This window comes from Sceloporus undulatus, chromosome 5 (assembly GCF_019175285.1).
Source record: "Sceloporus undulatus isolate JIND9_A2432 ecotype Alabama chromosome 5, SceUnd_v1.1, whole genome shotgun sequence".
Taxonomy (NCBI): Eukaryota; Metazoa; Chordata; class Lepidosauria; order Squamata; family Phrynosomatidae; genus Sceloporus; species Sceloporus undulatus.
In genome coordinates, this window is record NC_056526.1 from 141,870 (window position 1) to 162,108 (window position 20,239).

The 20,239-nt window shown below is 52.7% G+C and overlaps 1 protein-coding gene across 1 annotated transcript in view; it reads left to right on the top strand.

Annotated features, from left to right (window-relative positions):
• Positions 1-4,659: 4,659 nt before the first annotated feature.
• Positions 4,660-20,239, top strand: part of SND1 (staphylococcal nuclease and tudor domain containing 1) — a 229,721-nt gene continuing 214,141 nt past the window's right edge. The window contains exons 1-7 of the mRNA XM_042466503.1: positions 4,660-4,800; positions 10,948-11,026; positions 12,258-12,418; positions 12,591-12,682; positions 13,378-13,536; positions 14,643-14,749; positions 15,358-15,448. Of these exons, the coding sequence (XP_042322437.1) occupies positions 4,782-4,800; positions 10,948-11,026; positions 12,258-12,418; positions 12,591-12,682; positions 13,378-13,536; positions 14,643-14,749; positions 15,358-15,448 (708 nt within the window). The 5' untranslated portion in view covers positions 4,660-4,781. The remainder of the gene's footprint in view (positions 4,801-10,947; positions 11,027-12,257; positions 12,419-12,590; positions 12,683-13,377; positions 13,537-14,642; positions 14,750-15,357; positions 15,449-20,239) is intronic.

A 20,239-nucleotide genomic window follows, 5' to 3' on the forward strand; every position in this document is an offset into this window, starting at 1 on the left:
TATAGGGAGGAGCTAGCCCCCCTGGACCCAGTCTTGTTCCTGCCTAAGCTCCTAGCAGGATGTGTCTCTTCCAGCCAGCAAAGTTTTTCCTTTCTGCGAAAGCGGTTTGAGAGTTTTCTTCTCCTCTCTCCTGCCTTTCCCCCCTTCCTTGGTGGTGGATATGGCAGAGGACCCTGAGAGCATGGGTAAAGGGCCATCCTTAACCCAGGCTTCCCTAGCTCAGGGTCTGCCAGCCAACAAAAGACCGGCCCCTATATAGGGAGGAGCTAGCCCCCCTGAGCCTCCATTTTACTATACCATTATATTTTCTGTGACTTCAAATTCCATGGATCTGGTATCCATGCAAAGTCCTAAACCCAACTCCATATCGAGGGCCCACTATACTATTTTAAATTTAGGTTTGTGTTCCTTTGACAGATCCCTTTTGTGGAGAAAATTCTCTCCTCGGAATTAGATACCGGAGGGCTATCTTTGCCAAGCCCTCTGTTCCCATTTCATGACTCCTTAGTCAGCCTTGGAGCTCCCATTTAGATGCGGGAATAGGGTGGGTGGGCAGTCTAGCTACATGCTGAACCGGATGAACCACAAAGGCGGATGTCCTCTCCTGTGGGGCTGAGATGGGGAGGGGGCTCCTGGAGAAGGGTCCCTTTGGTGATGCCTCTCTAGGCAGGTTTGCCTGGCTCCTTTGAGGCCTGGGGCCAAATTGTTCTTCAGCCGGAAGCCTTTGGTGGCGTTGTGTGGTTGTCCTCTTAGGTCTGCCTTGTGGCTTTCCTGGAGAGGGGTGTTCTTGCCGGGTGAGGACTGTCCTTTTCTACTTTAGGCTGCTCTGCATGGTGGGCCATGTCCTTACCCTTTGCAAGGGGTTGGTGCCAGGGAGAGATCCTTCCGTTAAATCAGTCAGGGAGATAGTGGTGAGCTTAGAACCAGGCAGGATTATGGTTCCCCCTCCTTTAAGGATCACATTCCTGGTGGGGTGTGTGTGTGTGTGTGTGTGTATGGGGGGCAGTGCTGTTTTGACTCAGTCATTTCTTTGCCTGCTTAGGAGGCATCCATGGCAGAGGCAGGAGCTGTAATTTGGAGGCTGACCATATTCCCCTGACCCCTTGCTTCCCTGCTGTTCCTGCCTGACTCTGTTGGGAGCCTGGCATGCGGTTCCTGGTCAGGAGGTTATAATGATGATGATGATGATTTATTTATAGCCCGCCCAATCGCAAGGAATCCAGGCAGGTTACAACAATAAAAATAAAGAGAATAAAATAAAATACCATAAAATTAAGGAGAGCGAAGGGAGTACATTCCCAGTGAGGCCTGATGGAAACTGGGCCTCTCTTTGTCATTCCCTCCCAGGTCTGATGATGATGATGATGATGATGATGATGATGATGGAGGGAGGGCTCTTCTTCTTGAGGCAAGGATTTTATTTTAATTAATTTTAATTTAATTCTTCTCATTAAATTTAAGAGAAGAATTGGTGGACAGAGTGACGCAAGTCACAGTAAATGGGGAGAGGAACTAGGTAGGGAAGGCCTGCCGGGAGAGATCCGTCTGAAGAGCCTTCTTAAAGGCTGTGAGAGTAGAAATGTCGCGGATCTCCTTTGGCAGGTCGTTCCATGTCTTCGGAGCTGCGATGGAAAAGGCCCTCTGGGTGACTGACATTAGCCTAGATTTTATTGGCTGGAGTAGATTCTTCCCCTTCGAGGACCTTAGAGTGTGGGACGGACAATAGGGAAGCAGGTGATCCCTTAAGTATTCTGGGCCCAAGCCACATAGGGCTTTAAAGGTAATCACCAACACCTTGGACCTTGCCCAGAAACTCATTGGCGGTCAGTGAAGGGATTTCAAAACCAGTGTTATGTGGTCAGTACAACGAGAACCTGTAATTAACCTGGCTGCCATATTTTGTACAAGCTGAAGTTTCTGAACTTGGCACAAGGGTAGCCCCATGTAGAGCGCATTACACAAGTCCAATCGAGAGGTGACCAGGGCATGTACTACTGTTTCCAGGTCCCTCGGATCCAGGAAGGGGCGCAGCTGGCGTATCAGCCGAAGCTGATAACAAGTGCTCCTGACTGTCGCAGGTGAAGAGCTGAGTCAAGGAGCACCCCTAAGCTGCAGACAGAGTCTTTCAGGGGAAGCGTGACCCCATCCAGAACTGGCTGACATAATTCCATACCTGGGCTTGGGTTTCCTATAACTAGTACCTCCGTCTTACCTGGATTCAGCTTGAGTCGGTTTTCCCTCATCCAGTCCATACCGCCCCAAGACAGGCATTCAGAGGAGAGATGCCATCCTTAGTCACTGCATCAGTCTGAGACATAGAGAAGTATATTTGGGTGTCATCAGCGTACTGATAACATCCTGCCCCATGTCTCCGGATGATTTTTCCCAGCAGCTTCATGTAAGTGTTAAACAGCATAGGAGACAATATTGCGCCCTGGGGGATGCCAAATTTTACCTCTCCTTTAGAAGAGCAACTGTCTCCTAGTGCCACCATCTGGAATCTGCCTGAGAGGTAGGACCAGAACCACTGTAGAACAGTGCCTCCGATACCTATCTCTCTCAGGCGCTCCAGAAGGATACCATGGTCGATGGTATCGAAGGCCGCTGAGAGGTCTAAGAGCACCAGCAGGGTCACACTTCCTCTGCCGATGCCCAGAAGGAGATCATTGACTAAGGCGACCAAGGCTGTCTCAACTCCGTATCCCGCCCTGAATCCGGTTTTGAATGGGTCTAGATAATCAGCTTGATCCAAGACCGCCCTCTCGATCACCTTGCTCAAGAATGGCAACAACGAGACTGGCCTATAGTTATTTCTATCCAGAGGGTCCAGGGAGGGCTTTTTTAAGAGTGGTCTGACCACTGCCTCCTTAAGACAAGAAGGCAGGGTACCCTCCCTGAAGGATGCATTGATTATATTTTTCAGCATCAGCTTGACTATATCACCCCCTGGACAGCCAGCCAGGATGGGCAAGGGGCGAGAGGGCAAGTCGTTTTTCAGACTACTAAGGAGCTTGTCCACGTCCTCAGTACTTACCGACTCAAATTGATCCAGTCTAACAGTAATGGCAGAGGCGTTGGATGCCTCTCTCATTGCTTCTGACTTAAAGTTGGCATCCAAATCAGCTCTTCTCCGAGAGATTTTATCTGTGAAATCATCATTCAAAGCATTACAGTAAGCTATGGTTGACTCTAATAGAGGGTTCTGGGTGGGAGGCAGTTGTGTTAAACTCCTTACCACCCTGAACAGCTCAGCTGGACGAGATTTCACAGACGCGATAGATGCAGAATAGAAAGATTTCTTGGCTGCATCTATCGCCACTTGATAGGACCTAAGAAAAGTCCTATGAAGTATCTTATCAGATATGAGTTGAGATTTCAGCCAACGCTTCTCTAGTCGTTGTCCAACCCGCTTCATTTGTTTAAGCTCTTCAGTGTACCAAGGGTTACGGTTTTTACTGGGTTGGAAAGGACGCTTGGGAGCGATCATGTCTATAGCTCTGGTGATGTTGTTATTCCATACATTAACCAGAACTTCAACAGAGTCACTGGCACTGCCAACCATAGAACCCCCGAGGGCTTCTTGGAACCTAATGGGCTCCATCAGCCTTTGAGAGCAAACCATTCTAATTGGTCCTCCACCCCCAGAGGGAGGAATAGGAGTCTCCAGACCAACCTTAACTAGGAAGTGATCCGTCCATGATAATGCGGAGATACTAGTTATTTCTGCCCATAGATATGCCTGTTTGGTACAGAAGACCACATCAAGAGTATGACCTGCAGAATGCGTGGGCTCAGAGACTATCGGGGAGAGGCCCATGTTTGTCATGAAACCCATGAACTCCAGAGCCGCACCAGTAAGATTAGTCAAATCACCCTTGAGTTGTGGCTGGTAGGTTGGGAGTGTGCCCTTCCTGGTTGTGGTTGGTGCTCCCACTGAGCCATCTATATGCCCACTTGAGAAAGACAGTTGGGAACCACACTGTGTTCTCCTTTTGCTGATGTGGGAAAGCATCGGAACCCCTGGCACACCGTGGCACCCCTTCCCCCTGTGGGGCTTGGAAAGAGCCTTCTCCAGGGTTCGCAGGCTGGATGTAGACCCTCTTCCCGGTTCCCACTTCCCTGCTCTGCTGCAGTGTGGCCAGCGCTCTTAAGTGGTCTGCTGCCCTGTCCTCTCCTCTTCTGCACCAGGGACCTTTGCAGTAGCCCCCTGACCAACTCCCTGGGAGGTTGCTGCACCGTGCCGTTCTTGGGGCAGGCTCTGAACCCAGGAGCCATGCTGTGGGCTGGGACTTGCTGGCTGTGCTGCTGTTGCTACTGTGAAAAGGGGGACCCCTCCCTGGTTCAAGCCCTCAGGGGGGGCTTTCATGGTGGGTGCACACTGCCTTCTAAAGTTAGGCCAGTGGCCATCAGGGGCTTAAAAAGAGCTTTCCTTTTCTGGCAGCCTGTGCTTGGAGGCCCCTTCTTGTGGGGTCAGTTCTCTAGGTAAGCATTTCCGTCCCCCCCCCCCAAATGTGCCATAGCATCCTGGTTCTGTATTGGCGGCAGTGCCTTTTCTGAAAGCAGCCTTGGGCATGTCTAGAAGGAGCCGATCAGACAGAGAGAGGAACCTGGGGGCGGAGGGCACTCTTTTTGGGAGACACCGATGACCTTAGGGTTTCTCCTTTGCTTCCCTTCCACAGCCCTGGGGGTTTCCGGCCCGGGAGTTCCTCCGGAAGAAGCTCATCGGGAAGGAGGTTTGCTTCACAGTCGAATACAAGACTGCACAAGGCCGGGAGTATGGGATGGTGTACCTGGGCAAAGGTGAGTGTTGGTGGGAAATGCTCTGCTTTCCCCAAGCCGGATCGTCTCTCCAGTCCGGTGGGATACCTAGCTCAAGGATCCAGGATTCAATCACTAAAACTCAGAAAACCCTTATTAAGAAGTTATAGACCCAGCCCAGTGATCTTCATCATCAGAACTGACCAAGCCTAATTAAACTACATACGGTTTTCAAGTTTAGGCAGGCTTTATTGTTACTCATCATAATTAATGAATATACAGCCGGCCCTTTGTAGACATGGATTCAAGCATCAAGGGTTTGAAAATGTTCCAAAAAAGTATACATTTCAAATATCAAACCTTGATTTTCCATTTTTTATAAGGGACACCATTTTGCTCTGTCATTATATTTAATGGGACTTGAGCATCCACGGATTTTGTTATCCACGGGGGATCTTGGAACCAAACCCCAGCGTATAACAAGGGTCCACTGTACCTTTCTTTTCCTCCCTGTACCATTGGTTCCCATTGTTATGACCAGAAATGCCATTGAAGAGGCTTTGCTCATGCTTGCCTCCCTTCCAGCTTTATCTCGGCACTCTGTCTGAGACTGGCATGACTTTATCCGTGCCATTTCTACTGTGTAACCCATTGCTCCTAATTCCCAACATTTTACAGCAGGCAAATGGCCCATGCAGCTCCTGGCACCATCCTTGGCCCTTGCGCTGCTGCGATTGGCGCTGGGGGGATGGTGGTTTCAGCCAGGTATCTGCGCAGGTCCCTCTGGCCGTGCCAGGACTTTTTTGGTGGTGATGGGGTTCCCTTTCCTTTCCTAGTTTCCACTGGAGAGGAGAGGCTGTTTTTGTCCCAAAGAAATGTTGTAGACGTTGTGCTGGTGGAACAGCAGTTCAAACCCTGAGGATCAAAATTTGCCCGGGCCCCAGCCCCTCCTCAAAACCCCTCTCCTGAGAGCCATTTTATCCAACAGAGCACAGCTGGAGATCTCCTCCTCTGCTGGCTCAGGGCCTGGCAGCGAAAGGACACCTAAAACAGAGGAAAGGAATCAGTGGTCCATTCTTGCAGACAGACTGAGACCAAGGCTTTTTAACTTGCTCATGAATGATCTGAAATTGGGAGCAAGTAGTGAATAGCAAACTAGTGTGGGGTAGTGGTTTCAGCTCTGGAAGGCAGGGTTCGATTCCCCACATGGCCATGGGAGCTTCCTGGGGGACCCTGGGCAAGGCATGCTCTCAGCCTCAGAGGAACCCAGTGACAAACACCCTCTAAGCAAACTGTGCCAACCCTGGAATGGGTTTGCTTTAGGGTTGTCAGAAAAGACTTGAGAGCCCACAGCAAGAAGAACAACAGTGAGGAGGTTGTGTTGGCTTAATTTGAGTGGAGCAGCAGGCTGGCCATGCTGGGAACGGAGCGCTGGACCAGGTAGACCTCCTCTAGGCTGATCTGGGATCTTCAGGGATCCGGTTGATGTTTTTATGTTCTTACAAAGTTGGCAGGGCAGACGGGGCACTGGCAGTGATGGTCTTTGCCTGAAGGTGCGTGAAGGAAGAGTCCAACCTGGCTCTTCTCTATGGTTCTTGGGTCCCAGAGCACACGGGTCTCAAGATGAGCTGCCATGCCTTTGCCCAACTGCTTTGTCAAGTTTGTGGTCATCACCTGAGTGTGTGCTTCAGAGGAGCCAGGATTTTGGGGGGCTGCTGATACTAATGGCAGGGAGGTACAGAGGAGAACCTTTATATGGGAGAAAAGGGCAGGGCGGAGAGGAACCGAGAGCCGCCAGGGCCATCTTCTCCATGCAGTGGCCCTACCATTTCCTTCTTCCTTTGGCTACAGATATAACCTCCAAAGCCCCTTTTATTGTTCTCAACCTCTCTAGCAAGCCTGAGTTCATTCTGTGCTTTAGCTTTTCCGACTTTACCCCTATATGTGCTGGCTATTTGTTTGAATTCCCCTTTGCTGATTTCCCCCTTTTCCCATTCCTTGGACATGACCCTTCTGAAAGTTTAGGTGAAAGCTCTGTAGACACCTTCTCATTGGAACTAGGTGAAATTGTGCCTTCAATATCTGGTCTTCTGTTCCAGAAAGGCATCATTCCCACAATCCTTCCCCTTTAATTCTTTTTATCCAGATGCTCTCTACTTGGCTTCCAGGATTTAAGTCCTGGGCCTCTTCACATATAGTGCTCTCCTCTTAACTTCTGGCTTGGCCTAGTTCTCCCTGTATTATTACATTCCAGTCATGAGACCCATCCCACCTGTGATGGCTATCCTTTCATGTTTGCTTTGCTGTGCTAGGAGTTCATCTTGTTTATTTCTCATGCTCTGTGCATTAGCGTAGAGACATCTAGCACCATGGGATTTAAACAGAGGCTGGATGGCGATCTGTTGGGGATCCTTCGGTTGTGATTTCCTGCATGGTTGGACTGAATGGTCCTTGTGTTCTCTTCCAACTCCATGATTCTATGGTTCCCCTAGCTGCCTCTGTAAAGGTTTTCCCCTCCCAATGTTGGGTCCTTCCACTATTTGCCTTAGATTTCTCTATAACTCTTCAGTTATTATCTCCAGCCCTTGATGAAATCATGCCCTCCAGAATACTGTCCAGAATACTTCATAACATAGTTTAAAGCTCTCCTGATCAAGTTCTTGAGACTGTTGGCAAAGACATTTCTTCCAACTGGCGTGAGATGCAACCCGTCTGTTGCAAGAAGTCCCTCCTCATGAAACCGCAGCCCATGATCGAAGAATCCAAATCCTTCTCGGCGGCACCATCTGCGGAGCCAGTTGTTCACATCCGCTATTTTCCTCTCCCTTCCTGGACCATGCCCTTCAACTGGCAGAAGAGACGAGATGACAACCTGTACATCCATTGCTTTCAGCTTCCTACCAAGCGCCTCGTAATCCCTTTTGATGTTCTGAAGGCTGTGTCTTGCGGTATCATTGGTTCCCACGTGGACCAAAAGGAAGGTTGTAATACAGAACAACACAACTCCCTGAGAGCAATCCTCATGTATTTCTTCATTTTCACGGAACTGAAAGTAAATAATAATAATAATAATAATAATAATAATAATAAGTTTTATTTATAGACCGCTATTCCGCAATGATCATAGCGGTATACAATAAAAATTGCAATACAATACAAAACATTGCAAGGCCTCTCTCCCCCTCAAGATGGTGGTCGGGAGGAGGGCTCTTAGTCTTTCCAGGCCTCGCCTCTCCCTCTAAAGCGTATTCCTGGCACATCAGTGGAAGGGAATCTGCACAAGGCACTTGGATGGAGGAGCTTTCAGTGGGCTGTGGGTTCAAAACCCAGTGAAGAGCATGGGAAGTCTGCAGCTCTTAGGGGTGGCGGGAGGCATCTCCTCTGCACCCCAACCCAGAAATTTTGCAGACAGTTCAGAGGTTCTTGTGGAAGCGGTAGCCAGCAATCCTCCTTTGGAGATTCTTAAACAAAGGTGGATGGCCATCTGTCACAGGGAGGGCTTTGATTGTGAGTTCCTGCATGGCTGGATGGCCTTTGGGTCTCTTCCAACTCTAGGATTCTTGGATTCTGTGATTGCAATGGAAGGTATTGCCCTGCTGCCTGTTTTTACCTGACCATTGCAGTCCTACTAGAGTTTTTGTTGGGTTTTCATGCCTTGGCTTAGGTGAGAGTGTCTGGCAGTTTGATCTCCTGCCCATAATACTGCTGCGGCTTGGTACTTTCTCAGCTGGCGCAGTCTCTCTTTTTGGGGGGCTGCGAAACCTGTCGGGGGGCATTTTAGATGAGGCAGCAGTTCCAAGGCTTTGTGGGTCCCAGCACAAGGTACGCTTTTCATTTGGTGATCTTTGCAGAGTCAGATGTAGAGATGCTTCACTGTGAGGCTCCAGGGTCCAGACCTCTAGAGAGAGAAACAGAGTCTGAGGGCCATGAAGGCTGTTTGGGAAATGTCCTGGACGGGGGGAGAGTGCCCCACGGAGTGCAAGTAGGTTGGGCACTGCGGATCAGGCGCACAACGCACCGGGGTAATTAGGAGCTCATTCACAAAAAATGGAGAGAGTTGAAATGCGTCTGCCATAAAGGCAGAAAGCCTGGGTAGTTGATTGCCCCCAGAAGCCTTTTAACTCAGCAAGTGGATGCTGGGCAAACAGGTAAGTGGCTTCTGGCTCCCTTAATCAGCCCTTCTGCTCTCAAGGCTCCAAGCTCTCCTATTTTAATCTCCAAGAAAGTGTCAGAACGCTTCCTTCCTTGTTGCAGCTACATCCGCACCAGACCTTTCAGAGGCTGAAGCCCCATCTCTAAGAACAAAGTCCTGTGTCTTCCCAAAGGACTCTGGGGGTGGTTCTTTTAGACTGTTCTGGAAGTTAACTCTTTGTTTCATTGTTGTTAGAAGGTCATCCTTCCACCGTTTTGCCTGAACTCAGAGACTAAAAAAGAAATAGTCAGGGAAATGGCACACAGTAAGATGTTAGAAGGGCATTTATGACTTGCTTGTCCCATCCAGAAAGCTTCAGGCCTTTGGAATATTTATCTCGTTGTTTTCCTTCTGGAGCTTTGGGAGGAATCTTTCTTCATCTGGCTTCTCATGACGGATCAGGGCTCGTGTTTTTCTCCTGTTGCAGGACTACCTGCTGCCCCTGCGTTTGGCCCATCCGCTCCATTGCTGGATGTCTATGAGCAGCGCTGCAGGTTTTGGTTTCTCCCTTTCCTCCACTGCTACTGTTTGGGTCAGAACACTGGTTGAAGCCTTTTTTGGCAGGAGAGTTCTGCTACACAAATGCTTCCTTCGTGTAAATTCTGCAGGAAGCCCACCTGAGGCACCGACTTGGTCGGTGGGTGGGAGGTGTTAGCCCGCATTAGGATGCCCTCCACTCACTTTGGGAAAACGCCTTCCATGGTCAGCAGCTGAGCATGGGCTCCTCCTCCCAAGACAAAGAGGAGGGGTGGCTTGCAGCTCTGGTGGCCAGGCTCTGTGCCTCTTCCTCATCAGACCCCAGTCTTCGTGCCTGTCTCTTTTCCCCTCTGCTCCACGGAGGACTGGAGAGTCATCTATGCATCAGCAAAGAAACCAAAGCCTTGAGCTTGATTCTCTCAACCAGAAAGGCTGGGTCTCTTGGAGTAGGACAGATTTTGGTGGAACACTTGGGGCTCTGCAGGCAGCAGTTCACTGGGCTGACCCTGGGTTTCCTGAGGCTGTGGGTTCTAAGCAGCCTCTTCTCTTGGGATTTGCAGATGGTGAAGGGGTCCGCCTGCCCGCCCCTTTCTCTCTTGCCCAGCTCCTGCTTCTGAGTCCCCTTCAGCCGGGCCGGATCCTTCTGCCAGAGCGCCGGCAGCGCTTCAGCGGCCACAGCACATCTCCTCCCGCAGCCCCCAGCGGCAGTATATTTGTCATATTGTCTGAGCTGGATGCTGGGCATAAATCTTCAGAGTCCTTTGTTTGGCAAGGTTGCTCTATCAGTCCTGGGTTTTCTGTTCCGGTTATCTCCTCGCTTGTTCCCTGCCACATTAAGGAATTTTTATGTCACATTGCCCTCCCTCCTTCTCCCTCTTTCTCTGCTGTGTGACAGCCCAGGTTTTAGCTGAAGAGATGGATGTTTCCTAATGAACCACCCCCACATTTAGTGAGAGTAATGTGGAAACTGCTGGCTGAACAGGTCCCGGGGCTGCCTCTCTCTCAGGTTGTGTTGCCTGATGTGGTGGGTGTGCTGTCCCTGTCCATGTGTCCGTCGAGGAGCAAAGTGCTCCAGGTTCCTCTGAAAACAGGGCATTTGTCCCCCACCCCAATCCCTGGCTTGATTTGAGCTTGGTTGGTTGTGTGCCTTCAACTCATTTCCAACATGGGGCACCCTTAAGTCTACTCTATCACGGAGTTTTCTTGGCTGGATATGCTCAGAGGGGGTTTGCCATTGCCACCCTCTGAGGCTGAGAGAAGAGTGACTTGCCCAAGGTGACCCAGGGGGTTTCTATGGCGGAGCTGGGATTCAAACCCTGGTCTCCAGAGTCCTAGCCCAATGCTCAGACTATTGCACCAGGCTGCTTCTGAGCTTCAACAGCCACAGTTTCTGGGGCTTTCCTGGCTTTTGTGTTTTCCCCAGAGGTGCCCCATTGGTTCTCATTGTGTCAGGGTCTGCCGCCTGCCAGGGCTGGTGTTGTTGTGCCCCTTGTGCTAACACTGCTTTCTTTTCTTGCCAGACACGACCGGGGAGAACATTGCGGAGTCGCTGGTGATGGAAGGGCTGGCCAGTCGCAGGGAAGGGATCCGTGCCAATAAGTACGTCCACTTTTGCTGCCCATGGAAGGGCCTTGGCTCCTGCCGCCTCCCTTGCTTCCGGCCGGGCTGCAGACTCCCTTAGGGAAAGAAGCCTCACTGGCAGATTCGGTGGCAAGGCCTGCGCTTGCTCTCCCTTGCTCTCTGTCATTGGGAGTGCAAAGGCAGCAGCTTGGTGGGAAGGAGGTCCCTGCTTTGCAGTGCAGAAACACCCAGGTTCAGATCCTAGGCTGGAGAGGACCTTGCCTGAAATCTGTGGAGCAGCATGAAAATGTGTCTGGCGGTGGATGTGGGGGAAAGCCTGTGCCCAGGCAGTCGGGCCTGCAGGTCCAGAGAGGGTTTTGGAGGTCAGCACCAGCACCAGAGAGCAAGGGAGAACTTGCCATGGGAACTTCCATAGTGGCTATGTTTTGCATTAGTGGCACTTTCCTGGCAGTCTTCATGGGTGATCCTCCACACAGAGTAGTCTAGGCTGGAGATCTGTCCAGTGGTATTATATAGCTGGGTCCCCAGCCATGGCTGGTGGAAGGCTCACCTGGCTCTGGCCCCAGCGACGGCAGAGCTGGTTCTGTGGGGATGCTTGGCTGGCGGATGGCGGAGCCCAGGTTTCCAGCCTCCAAATTTATGGTCCAATGAAGGAGTCTCCTGCCAGGATGAGCATACCTCCATCCAGCCTTGGGTGTTTCCCAGTTCCTTGAGCTGCCTGACCCTCTGGTGTGTCTGAATCATAGCATCATAGAATTGGAGGAGCCTCATGTGGGACTAAGCTTCAGTTATGGAGTCAGAACTGGCTCAGAACCAAAACAGTTTAACAGAAAGTGGTGGTGAGAGAGGGATACTGGCAGAAATTCCCACCCTTTCTAATCCCAAAATGAGACAGAAATGGTTCCATGTAGTGTAGCTCATCTTTTTCCAAAAGGGAGGGAGAATCTGGAGTTCATAGGAGGGGGATTTTCAGGTCCTGGCGTGTGGGGTTCCCAGAAGGGCTGTATCAGGAACTACCCCTCACTGCCCTGTTCCTCAGGACGACCTGGAGCTCCCTGTCTCCTTGAAAGCCATTGGTCACCTGGCTGTTTGGTCTGTCCTCTCATGGCTGTCAGTGTGAGGAGCCATGCAGCAGAGCTTAGGAAGGGTTTTCTGGCGAGAGGTGGGCGCATGGAGGCCATGGCATGCTGTGATAAGCTTGAAAACTGTGGGCTGCTCTCATGGACTAATGGGATCTTTTCCCCTCCAGCCCTGAACAGAGTCGGCTGGGTGAACTGGAGGAGCAGGCCCGGATTGCCAAGAAGGGCATGTGGAGTGATGGGACCGGCTCCCACACCATCCGGGACCTCAAGTACACCATTGAGAACCCCCGGCACTTTGTGGACTCCATGCACCAGAAGCCAGTGAATGGTGAGTTCTCTGGTGGGCCCCTGCAAGCCCTGGCTGCTTTTGGGCCTGCTGTGCACAGACATTTTTAAAGCTGCTGATGGGGATCCTCATCTGATAGCACACATATACATGTGCTTGGCTCCGAGTAACCTCACCGCGACAGGAAGGTGATCCCCTTGTTTCTCCTCTGCAGCTATCATTGAGCACGTCCGGGACGGCAGTGTGGTCCGCGCTCTTCTTCTGCCTGACTACTACCTGGTCACTGTCATGCTTTCTGGTATCAAGGTGAGCAGGCTGGGTGGCCTTTGCCCTTGGGCTGTTTCTGGTGGCGTCCCTGCCTCTCTTGTGGGTCTCTGCACATGGTTGGAGGCAGAAGGCTGGATTTTCCCACTTTACCCCTGACTGTCATCTGGGGATTCTCTTCCGCATTTGTGGATGGAGGAGTGTTAACTGAGCTGGATTAATTCATGTGGAGAAGGATGCTGGGTTTGCATGTGTATGTGTGCGTGGTGCTAACAGTGGAGTTCCTGCCAAGAGGAGTACACAAGTGTGGTGGTGTTTGACTTGGGCTCTGCTGCTCCCACCGGACCAGCTTGGCTTCTGTGCGCAGGGGGCACTAGTTGCTCGGCTATGGAGAGTCATTATTTTCCTGGGGAGAGGAGGTCTTCTCCTGGCACTGCAGAGAGTGGAGCCATGCTGTTTGGTGTTGGCCTGCAGAAGGAGCCCTGTGCCAGGTGCCTTGGAGGCTCAGGACATTCAGTCTGAGGGAGCAGAAGCCTGGCTCAGAGATGCAACAGTGCTGAGGGACCCCTGGGCTTTAATGGCACCATGCTTGTGCTTGTGCATGGGCCTGCACCGGTACATTTTAATTAAGTTTCTGAAGCTCTGAAGAGCAGCCAGGAGAACAAAGGTGCGCCAGAGATGTTCCCTTTCTTCTGTCATGCCTTCCTGCTCCCCTGACTTTGCTGGTCTTCCCCTAGTGCCCCACATTCAAGCGAGAAGCAGATGGCACAGAAACTCCAGAACCCTTTGCGGCCGAAGCCAAGTTCTACACAGAGTCCCGGCTCCTGCAGAGAGATGTGCAGATCGTTCTAGAGAGCTGCCACAACCAGAACATCCTTGGCACCATCCTCCACCCGGCAAGTGAAGGGGGATCCCCCCTTTGGGGGTCCAGGGGCAATGACAGTTCCAGAGAGAGATGCCTTGGGAATGCACTGCTTTCTTCATAGGGTTGCATAAGAAAGATGGGGAGTCCTGTCCCCCATGAGGTTGCAGACTGAGCTTTTGGTGAGCTGCAAGAAAGGAGTCAGTGATATGAGCTTGGGGAGGTGGGAAGGGTGGAGATCCACACACATTGAGGGATCTTTTTGGAGGACCCCCATGAGTGAACGCAGGGTGCCATGTAAGGGAACAGGGCCTGCTGGGCACCAAGAGTTGCAAAAGCAAGAGGGAGGTGAGGGCTTATGTTTCCTTTTCTCAACCTACCCTATCAGGGCGGGGAGTAGCTGATAAGTGTGCAAGCAAGGGCGAGTGTGTGCCTGCACTTTGGTTACTCTGCACACGAGCCTTGTATCACATTCTGACTGAAGGACAGAAGCCCATGCGTCATCCCCTCCCTTGCCCAGGCAAATAAGCAAGCATGGTCACTCCACATGGGTGCCGTCTCCCAGGGATGGAAGGCTTGTCATGGGCCCTCTCCTGTTAAGGTTATTGCTTGTTGTATTTATAGTTTCACCCCTGTCAGTTCCCTTGCAAAAATAACATCCAGGGAGACAGAGGTTCACAGAAGAACTTACTTTACTGTAAGCAGCAGAAAACATAACAGCATTAGCAGTCTTTCACCAAGCAGAGGCTCAAGCAGAGAGGGCAAATCTCAGCATATTCCAATTATAGTAAGAGAATCAGGGAGTGGCTCAGGACCTATTGGCCCGATTACTAATGAGGAACACCAGTGTTCTACCCTGAGAATGGGGTTTTGGAGTCCTGTGTGTAAGTGAGTAAGGCACAGATCCTAACATTTCCATAGCAGGCCCTCTGCCATGTGGGAGGCAGGCTTTGGCCGCCTGCGTGGAGGCGGTTGTGGCGTTGGGCTTTGTGCCTCCATACTTAGGTGCTCAGAACTTGCCTGGAGAGGTTGGTGGAGGCAGCAGCAGCAGCAGCTCAGTGAGACGAATGAGGAAAGGGCCAACAGCATCCGTCTGGTGATTTAACGCAGGCTCTTCTGCCTTCTTTTGCTTGGCTTCAGAATGGAAACATCATGGAGCTGCTCCTGAAAGAAGGCTTTGCTCGCTGTGTCGACTGGTCCATTGCTGTCTACACCCGAGGAGCCGAAAAGCTGCGTGCCGCTGAGAGGTAGAGCTGAGCTTGTGTGTCACCAGCGACCCTTCCCCTTTTCCTCCCTCCCTCCCAGTTTAGTTCCTGGGACTCTTCTCCTGGGCCTCTACAGCATTTAGCCTGGCCTGCCTCAACCTTACGTTGAGCCATATGCTCCGTGGGGATGATAGGAGCTGTAGTCCCACAAACCTAGTGGCCACTGTCCTGCTGGAAGGCGATTTTAATCCATTTGTGGTCAGCTAAACTGTTCAAAAACCTTCTGCTTGACTATTCCTAACCGGGTACCTTTCAAAGACGGTTTATTTAGGAAAAGACTAGGACTTATAAGGTAAAAAGAGAGAGAAATGCCATAGTAGCAGGTGCGGCCTTCAGGCTTCCTTTGCTATTGTTTATGGCTATGGCTGTGCCCATGGCAGTCCCCTGAGGAAAGGAGGGCCTCTCTCCATTGGTGCGAATCGTGCCAGGTCTTGACAGTTGGCAGTAGTGTGAGGAGCCCTAGACGGCTGCCCCTTGCAGGCCAGGGAACAGGAGTGGGGCCTTCCTGAAGCCCCTGGGGGTCTGGAGAGCTGGAGGGCCCACGGCGGCAGTGATGAGCCCCCTCCCCTTGTGTCCCTGTTGCCTGGCAGGTACGCCAAGGAGCGCAAGCTGAGGATCTGGAGGGACTATGTGGCTCCAACCGCCAACCTGGACCAGAAGGACAAGCAGTTTGTGGCCAAGGTAGGGGCAGGGAAGCGGGTGGCTGTGTGGCGGTGGGTGGCAACAGGGCTGCGCAGGGAAATAGGGCTGGCTCTGGGTTTGGGGACACTTGGAGGGGCTGGTGGCTCTCCCGTGGCTGCTTGGTTGAAGGCTTGGGCCTGATGGATGCCGTCTTTGCCTTGTGGGCTCATCAGGGCCTTGGCTGGTTGTTGTTGAGGCACATGCCTCACCTGTTGCTTGGGGAGTTCAGGAGGGAGAAGGCTGACTGGCTGGCCACAGGGCTGGCCGGGGCCACGGGGGGCTGAAGGGGATCCAGTCTGCCTGGGGGTCCCAGGGAGGAATGGCCTGGAAGTCCTCTGGCCTTCCTGCCATCTCCTTTGGGTCAGACTGCCTGACCAGCCTCATATGTAGATAGTCCCATTTTGTCGCATGGAGAAAGTGTATGTTGTGGCGCAGCTGCGTTTACGTCTCTTTCTCTCACTTTTCTGTGTCAAAGGTACAGCTGGATGTCATGGAGGGATGGGGTGGGAGAGGGCATTTCGGTCCCACTTTTCAGCAGCCCTCTCAGGTTGCTGAAGAACGGACCCTTTGAAGGAACGCAAGGCTTTTGCCGTTTGTTGATGTCCAAGATGGACTCGGAAACCAAACAGGCTCAGGGGATTGTATAGCAGCAAGCATCCATTGGCCAGCAGAGTACACCAAACAGTGTTGGAAGAAAAGCAGCCTCTGCCTTATCGATTACAGCAAAGCCTTTGCTGTGTAGCCACCCCCAAACCTTGGTCCTCCGGGGGTTTTGGACTTCAGCTCCCAGAAGCCCCAGGTTGCTTGGCCAGCGGTGAGGAATTCTGGGGGATGAAGTCCAAAAGGACCAAAGTTTGGGGGCCATGAGAAGACGTCTAAACAAAACGGGAAAGCCAGGGTGTTTATATGTCCTGATGCAAAACCTCTCTTCTGTTCCCTACGCTTTTAAATATCTACATGAAACCCCTGGGAGACGTCTTCTGGAGAACGGTGTCACCCGGCTCTGTGACTCTTTCTGCCTAAGTCCAAGGAAGATGTTTGTGTCTGGCTTGCCTGGCCAGTTTTGAAGGAGGCCTCATTGGCCTCAGAGGGTCAAGTGGGGCGTTTCCAACTGCGCCTCCTCCTCCTCCTCCTCTCCTTCCTCCATGACCCTCTCAGGCTGAAGGGGCCAGAGAGGATTAGGAAAAGGGGACTTCTCCATCTGTCTGCCCCGTCAGCCCCTAGTTTGGGGGTTTCAGCCGCTCCTTGGGGGGGATTTGGCCGAGGCATTCATTTATTCAGCTTTCCTTTTTTAAAAGAAGAGGCAAAGCTGGAACCGAAGGTGCGGCAGCCATTTTGATTAAGGCAAAAGAGGGAAGGCCTGCTGCTTGTGCTAACCATGATGCCTCTAGTAAAACAAAGGAAAGCACTAACTGGAGTTTATTCCTCAGAAGAGGAATGTGAGCTGAAAAAGGAAGGAAGGAAGGAAGCCTACTTCTGGGATTGCAGCATGAAGCCAGGGAGATTAGCAGTTCTTCCCCTTTCAAACATGAGCAGATTCCCTTCCCTTTCCCCCAGAGAAGCTCGCTTGCCTGGGGATTTTTCTTTCCTGATGCTTGAGTTGCTCCAGTGCTTTTCCTCTGCTCCCTTTCCTTTCCCTGCTGCCGCGATCTCGGAAACTCCCAGCGCTGGGCTTGCAAGCAAGCAAGGCTTCTCTGGGGGGAAGGGGAAGGGCCTCTCTGCTCTGTTGAAAGGGGAGAAGAAACTGCAAATCCTCCGGCTCTTCATGCGCAAGCCCAGAGGAGACCGCTCTTTTTTGCTCTCATGGAGCAGCGAAGGACGAGAGAGCGCAGGACGGAAGGAAGGAAGGAAGGATGCCTCACCGCCTGCGGCGCCACTGCGACTCAGCAAGCGCGGGGCTCCGAGAGGCAGGCGCCTTTCCTTAAGGCACTCTCCTGCGACTAACGACCTGCAAATCACCCCCCCCCCCGTCCCAAAGAGTCGCCGCGGCCAGTCTGGACGCATACGTACTATGCATGTATAAGTCTACCTAGTTTTGGATCAATTTTTGGGCATACATTTTTCGACTTCTAGCTGAGTATATCGTATTTCTCACGGTAATGGCTCTTCTCACCCTCACCTGTGGCAATTGCGCCACCCCCCGCCCTGGACTCCCGGGGTGGCCTTTCTCCCATCCTGGTGGCTTGTCTTGTATTTCCGGGGGGGGGGCTTTGCAGACCACCTCTTCTTCTTCTCCCGCTGCCTGGCTCCCCTTAGATATGCTGTGATTATCGCCCGTACTTCACTATCCATGACAGCGTTCAAGGGTACACGACTCGCACTCGGCCCCGTGAGTGTTCGTGGGGTGCCCCCTGCTGCGTGACGGGTTGGTGCGTGGTGCCTCCAGGTGATAGCTCTCCTTTCCTCCTCAGGCCAAACCATCCTCGGTCACAAATCCCTTTTTTACCAATGCTTCACAACTGCCTCAGTCCTTCGGCTCGGACCTCAAGATCCGGCGGTAAAAGCTATGCGCCGGGGAGGGAGGGCTTCTTCAGGGAAGAGCAGATGAGCACCTGCTTGCCACAAGAGCGTGAACTGTGGATGGGGCGGAAGGAGAGGGGTCTTGCTCTTCCCCCCACCATCCCACTTGTGCTGATGGCACTGGCACCACTTGCCCCTTCTTGCTTCTGCTAGGCGACCTTCCCAACAGTCAGCTGAAGAAACCCGCCCCAAATAGAACACTGGATCCAAGCCAGGGAGGATACAGGCACCCGTGGGGGTCTTGGTTCCCCTGCCCAGGAATTGCATCAGAACGAAATTTGGGGTGTGGACGCCCTGCCCTGGCCCCTCCATGCCTGGGATGTGTCTGCTACGACTCCCAGGTTCCCTTGGGGGAGCAGGTAGGGGCCCGGGGGGAGGAGGTTCTTTCCTCTTCCAGGCCGCCTGCCCTGCTTTCTCTCCCCTCTGATACTGCATTCTGCACTCTGTGTCCCCAACCCCCAGGACTATACACGGCTTCCCTTCTTCACAAGGACAAGGTCCTGATCAGAGGTCCTGAGGTAGCCCACCAGACACGCATGTCCACCAGGAGGTGCCTGGCCATTCCTCATCCCCCCCCTCCACGTCTGCCTACCCCCCCTGGTGTGGCGTGCCTAGCCCTTTCCCGCCTTCCATGCTGGGCAGGGGGATCAGAGCCGGCTTGGGGTCCAATGTGCTGCCACTCCTCTTCGCCCACCGGCTGGCAACTGGCACTGGCCCTGTTCCCTTCTGAAGAGCAAAAGGAGGCTAGCGGGACCGTGGCCTTGCAGGGCCGGACATCACAGGCTGTTTCCAGGGCGGTGACGTGTCTGCCCACTTCCACTCCGCGTACGTCTCAGGGCATCCAAAGACGCGCTCGTCAGAGGCCCAGAGGCCCTCCCTCCGAGCGCCACCCTCTTGGAGCTCACCCAGAGTTTCTTTTCCCCTGGTGAGTAGTGGGGTGGGGGCAGAATGGGGGGCTGTCTTTCAGGCTCTTTCAGACGGGGGTCACAGCATCTCCAAACTCAGAGCTCCCTGCCAGGCGAGGGGGAGCTGCACAGCAAAGGAGGGGCTTCCCTGCCTTCCAATGATACCCCCCCCCCATCACTGTGGTTGCCTACTGCCAGAGGAGCCAGAGCATCCCGCTTCCTCCCACTCTGCGGAGATGCCCTGCCCTCCCACTCTGCCTCCCAGGGCACTACATGGTGGCCTATGCCCCTGCAGAAAGTCATCACCCCTGGAAGGTAGTGGAAGCCACGGATTGCTCACGTGCCCCTCCCACCATGACCCTGAAGTAATTGTTCCTTCTCAAGGCCTAGCCCATGCTGATGTGATACTGCTGTTGCTGGAGCTATTTTGTGGAGCCTGCAGCATCGATATAAGATTGGGGGATTGCACATGGGGAGGGAGGGTCAAAGGGCTGGTATCCCTGTGCCATCCAGGTCAGTGTCTGCCTGTTCATTCTCTCCCTCTTTAACACCTGCACGCTCTGTGCAGAACCCCCCCAGATCTACCCCTTCCGCCAAGAAGATTCCTCAGACCTGAACAGCTGGGCCCCCCCAGCTCACCTCCTGCTGAAGGTGATGGATGGGCTGTACACGGTGAGGCTGTGGCTTCTCCCACCCCAGACACACACCTATGGAAAGCCTCTTCAGCCACTTAAACCGGAATCAACCCTTGCACTCATGGTGGAGACCGGGGGTCAGTTTGTGGGTTGGGGGATGGGCCAAACGCCTTTCGGCACCCCCCAGTCCCCCGCTGCTCAGCCCGGAACTCCAGCCTGAGCACATCACCTCTCTGTCCCCTCAGAAGAAGGCAATGGTAACCAACACCTGACTAACCTTGCAAGCAAACTCGGCGCTGGTCACCAGGAGTCAGAGCAACTGCTGGGCAGATTCTTTTCCGTGGTGCGGCCTTTTGTTTACCCAACAATACGACCTTGTTGCAAATTGAGACGCTCTTATATTCGGATAGGGTGCTAGACGTGTCATCGTAATTTCCCCCTAAAAAGCAAAGCAAAACTGCATACCTTTTTTTGCAATGACTTATGAGTCATTGCCAACTTGCCTCTAAGGCCTTTTCTGAACCTCCCAGAATGTTACGGACCAGTTGCCTTTGAAGGTCAGGGCCCCAGCGGGCAAGCCTCTCTTCGGCAGCTGAGGATCTCCAGGCCTCTGCACGGTCGGCCACATTCCTGCAAGTTGCCCAGAATCTAGAATCATCAAATCTAGAGTTGGAAGAGACCGCCAGGGCTATCCAAGTAACCCCCTTCTTCTGCCCATGCAAGAACATCAA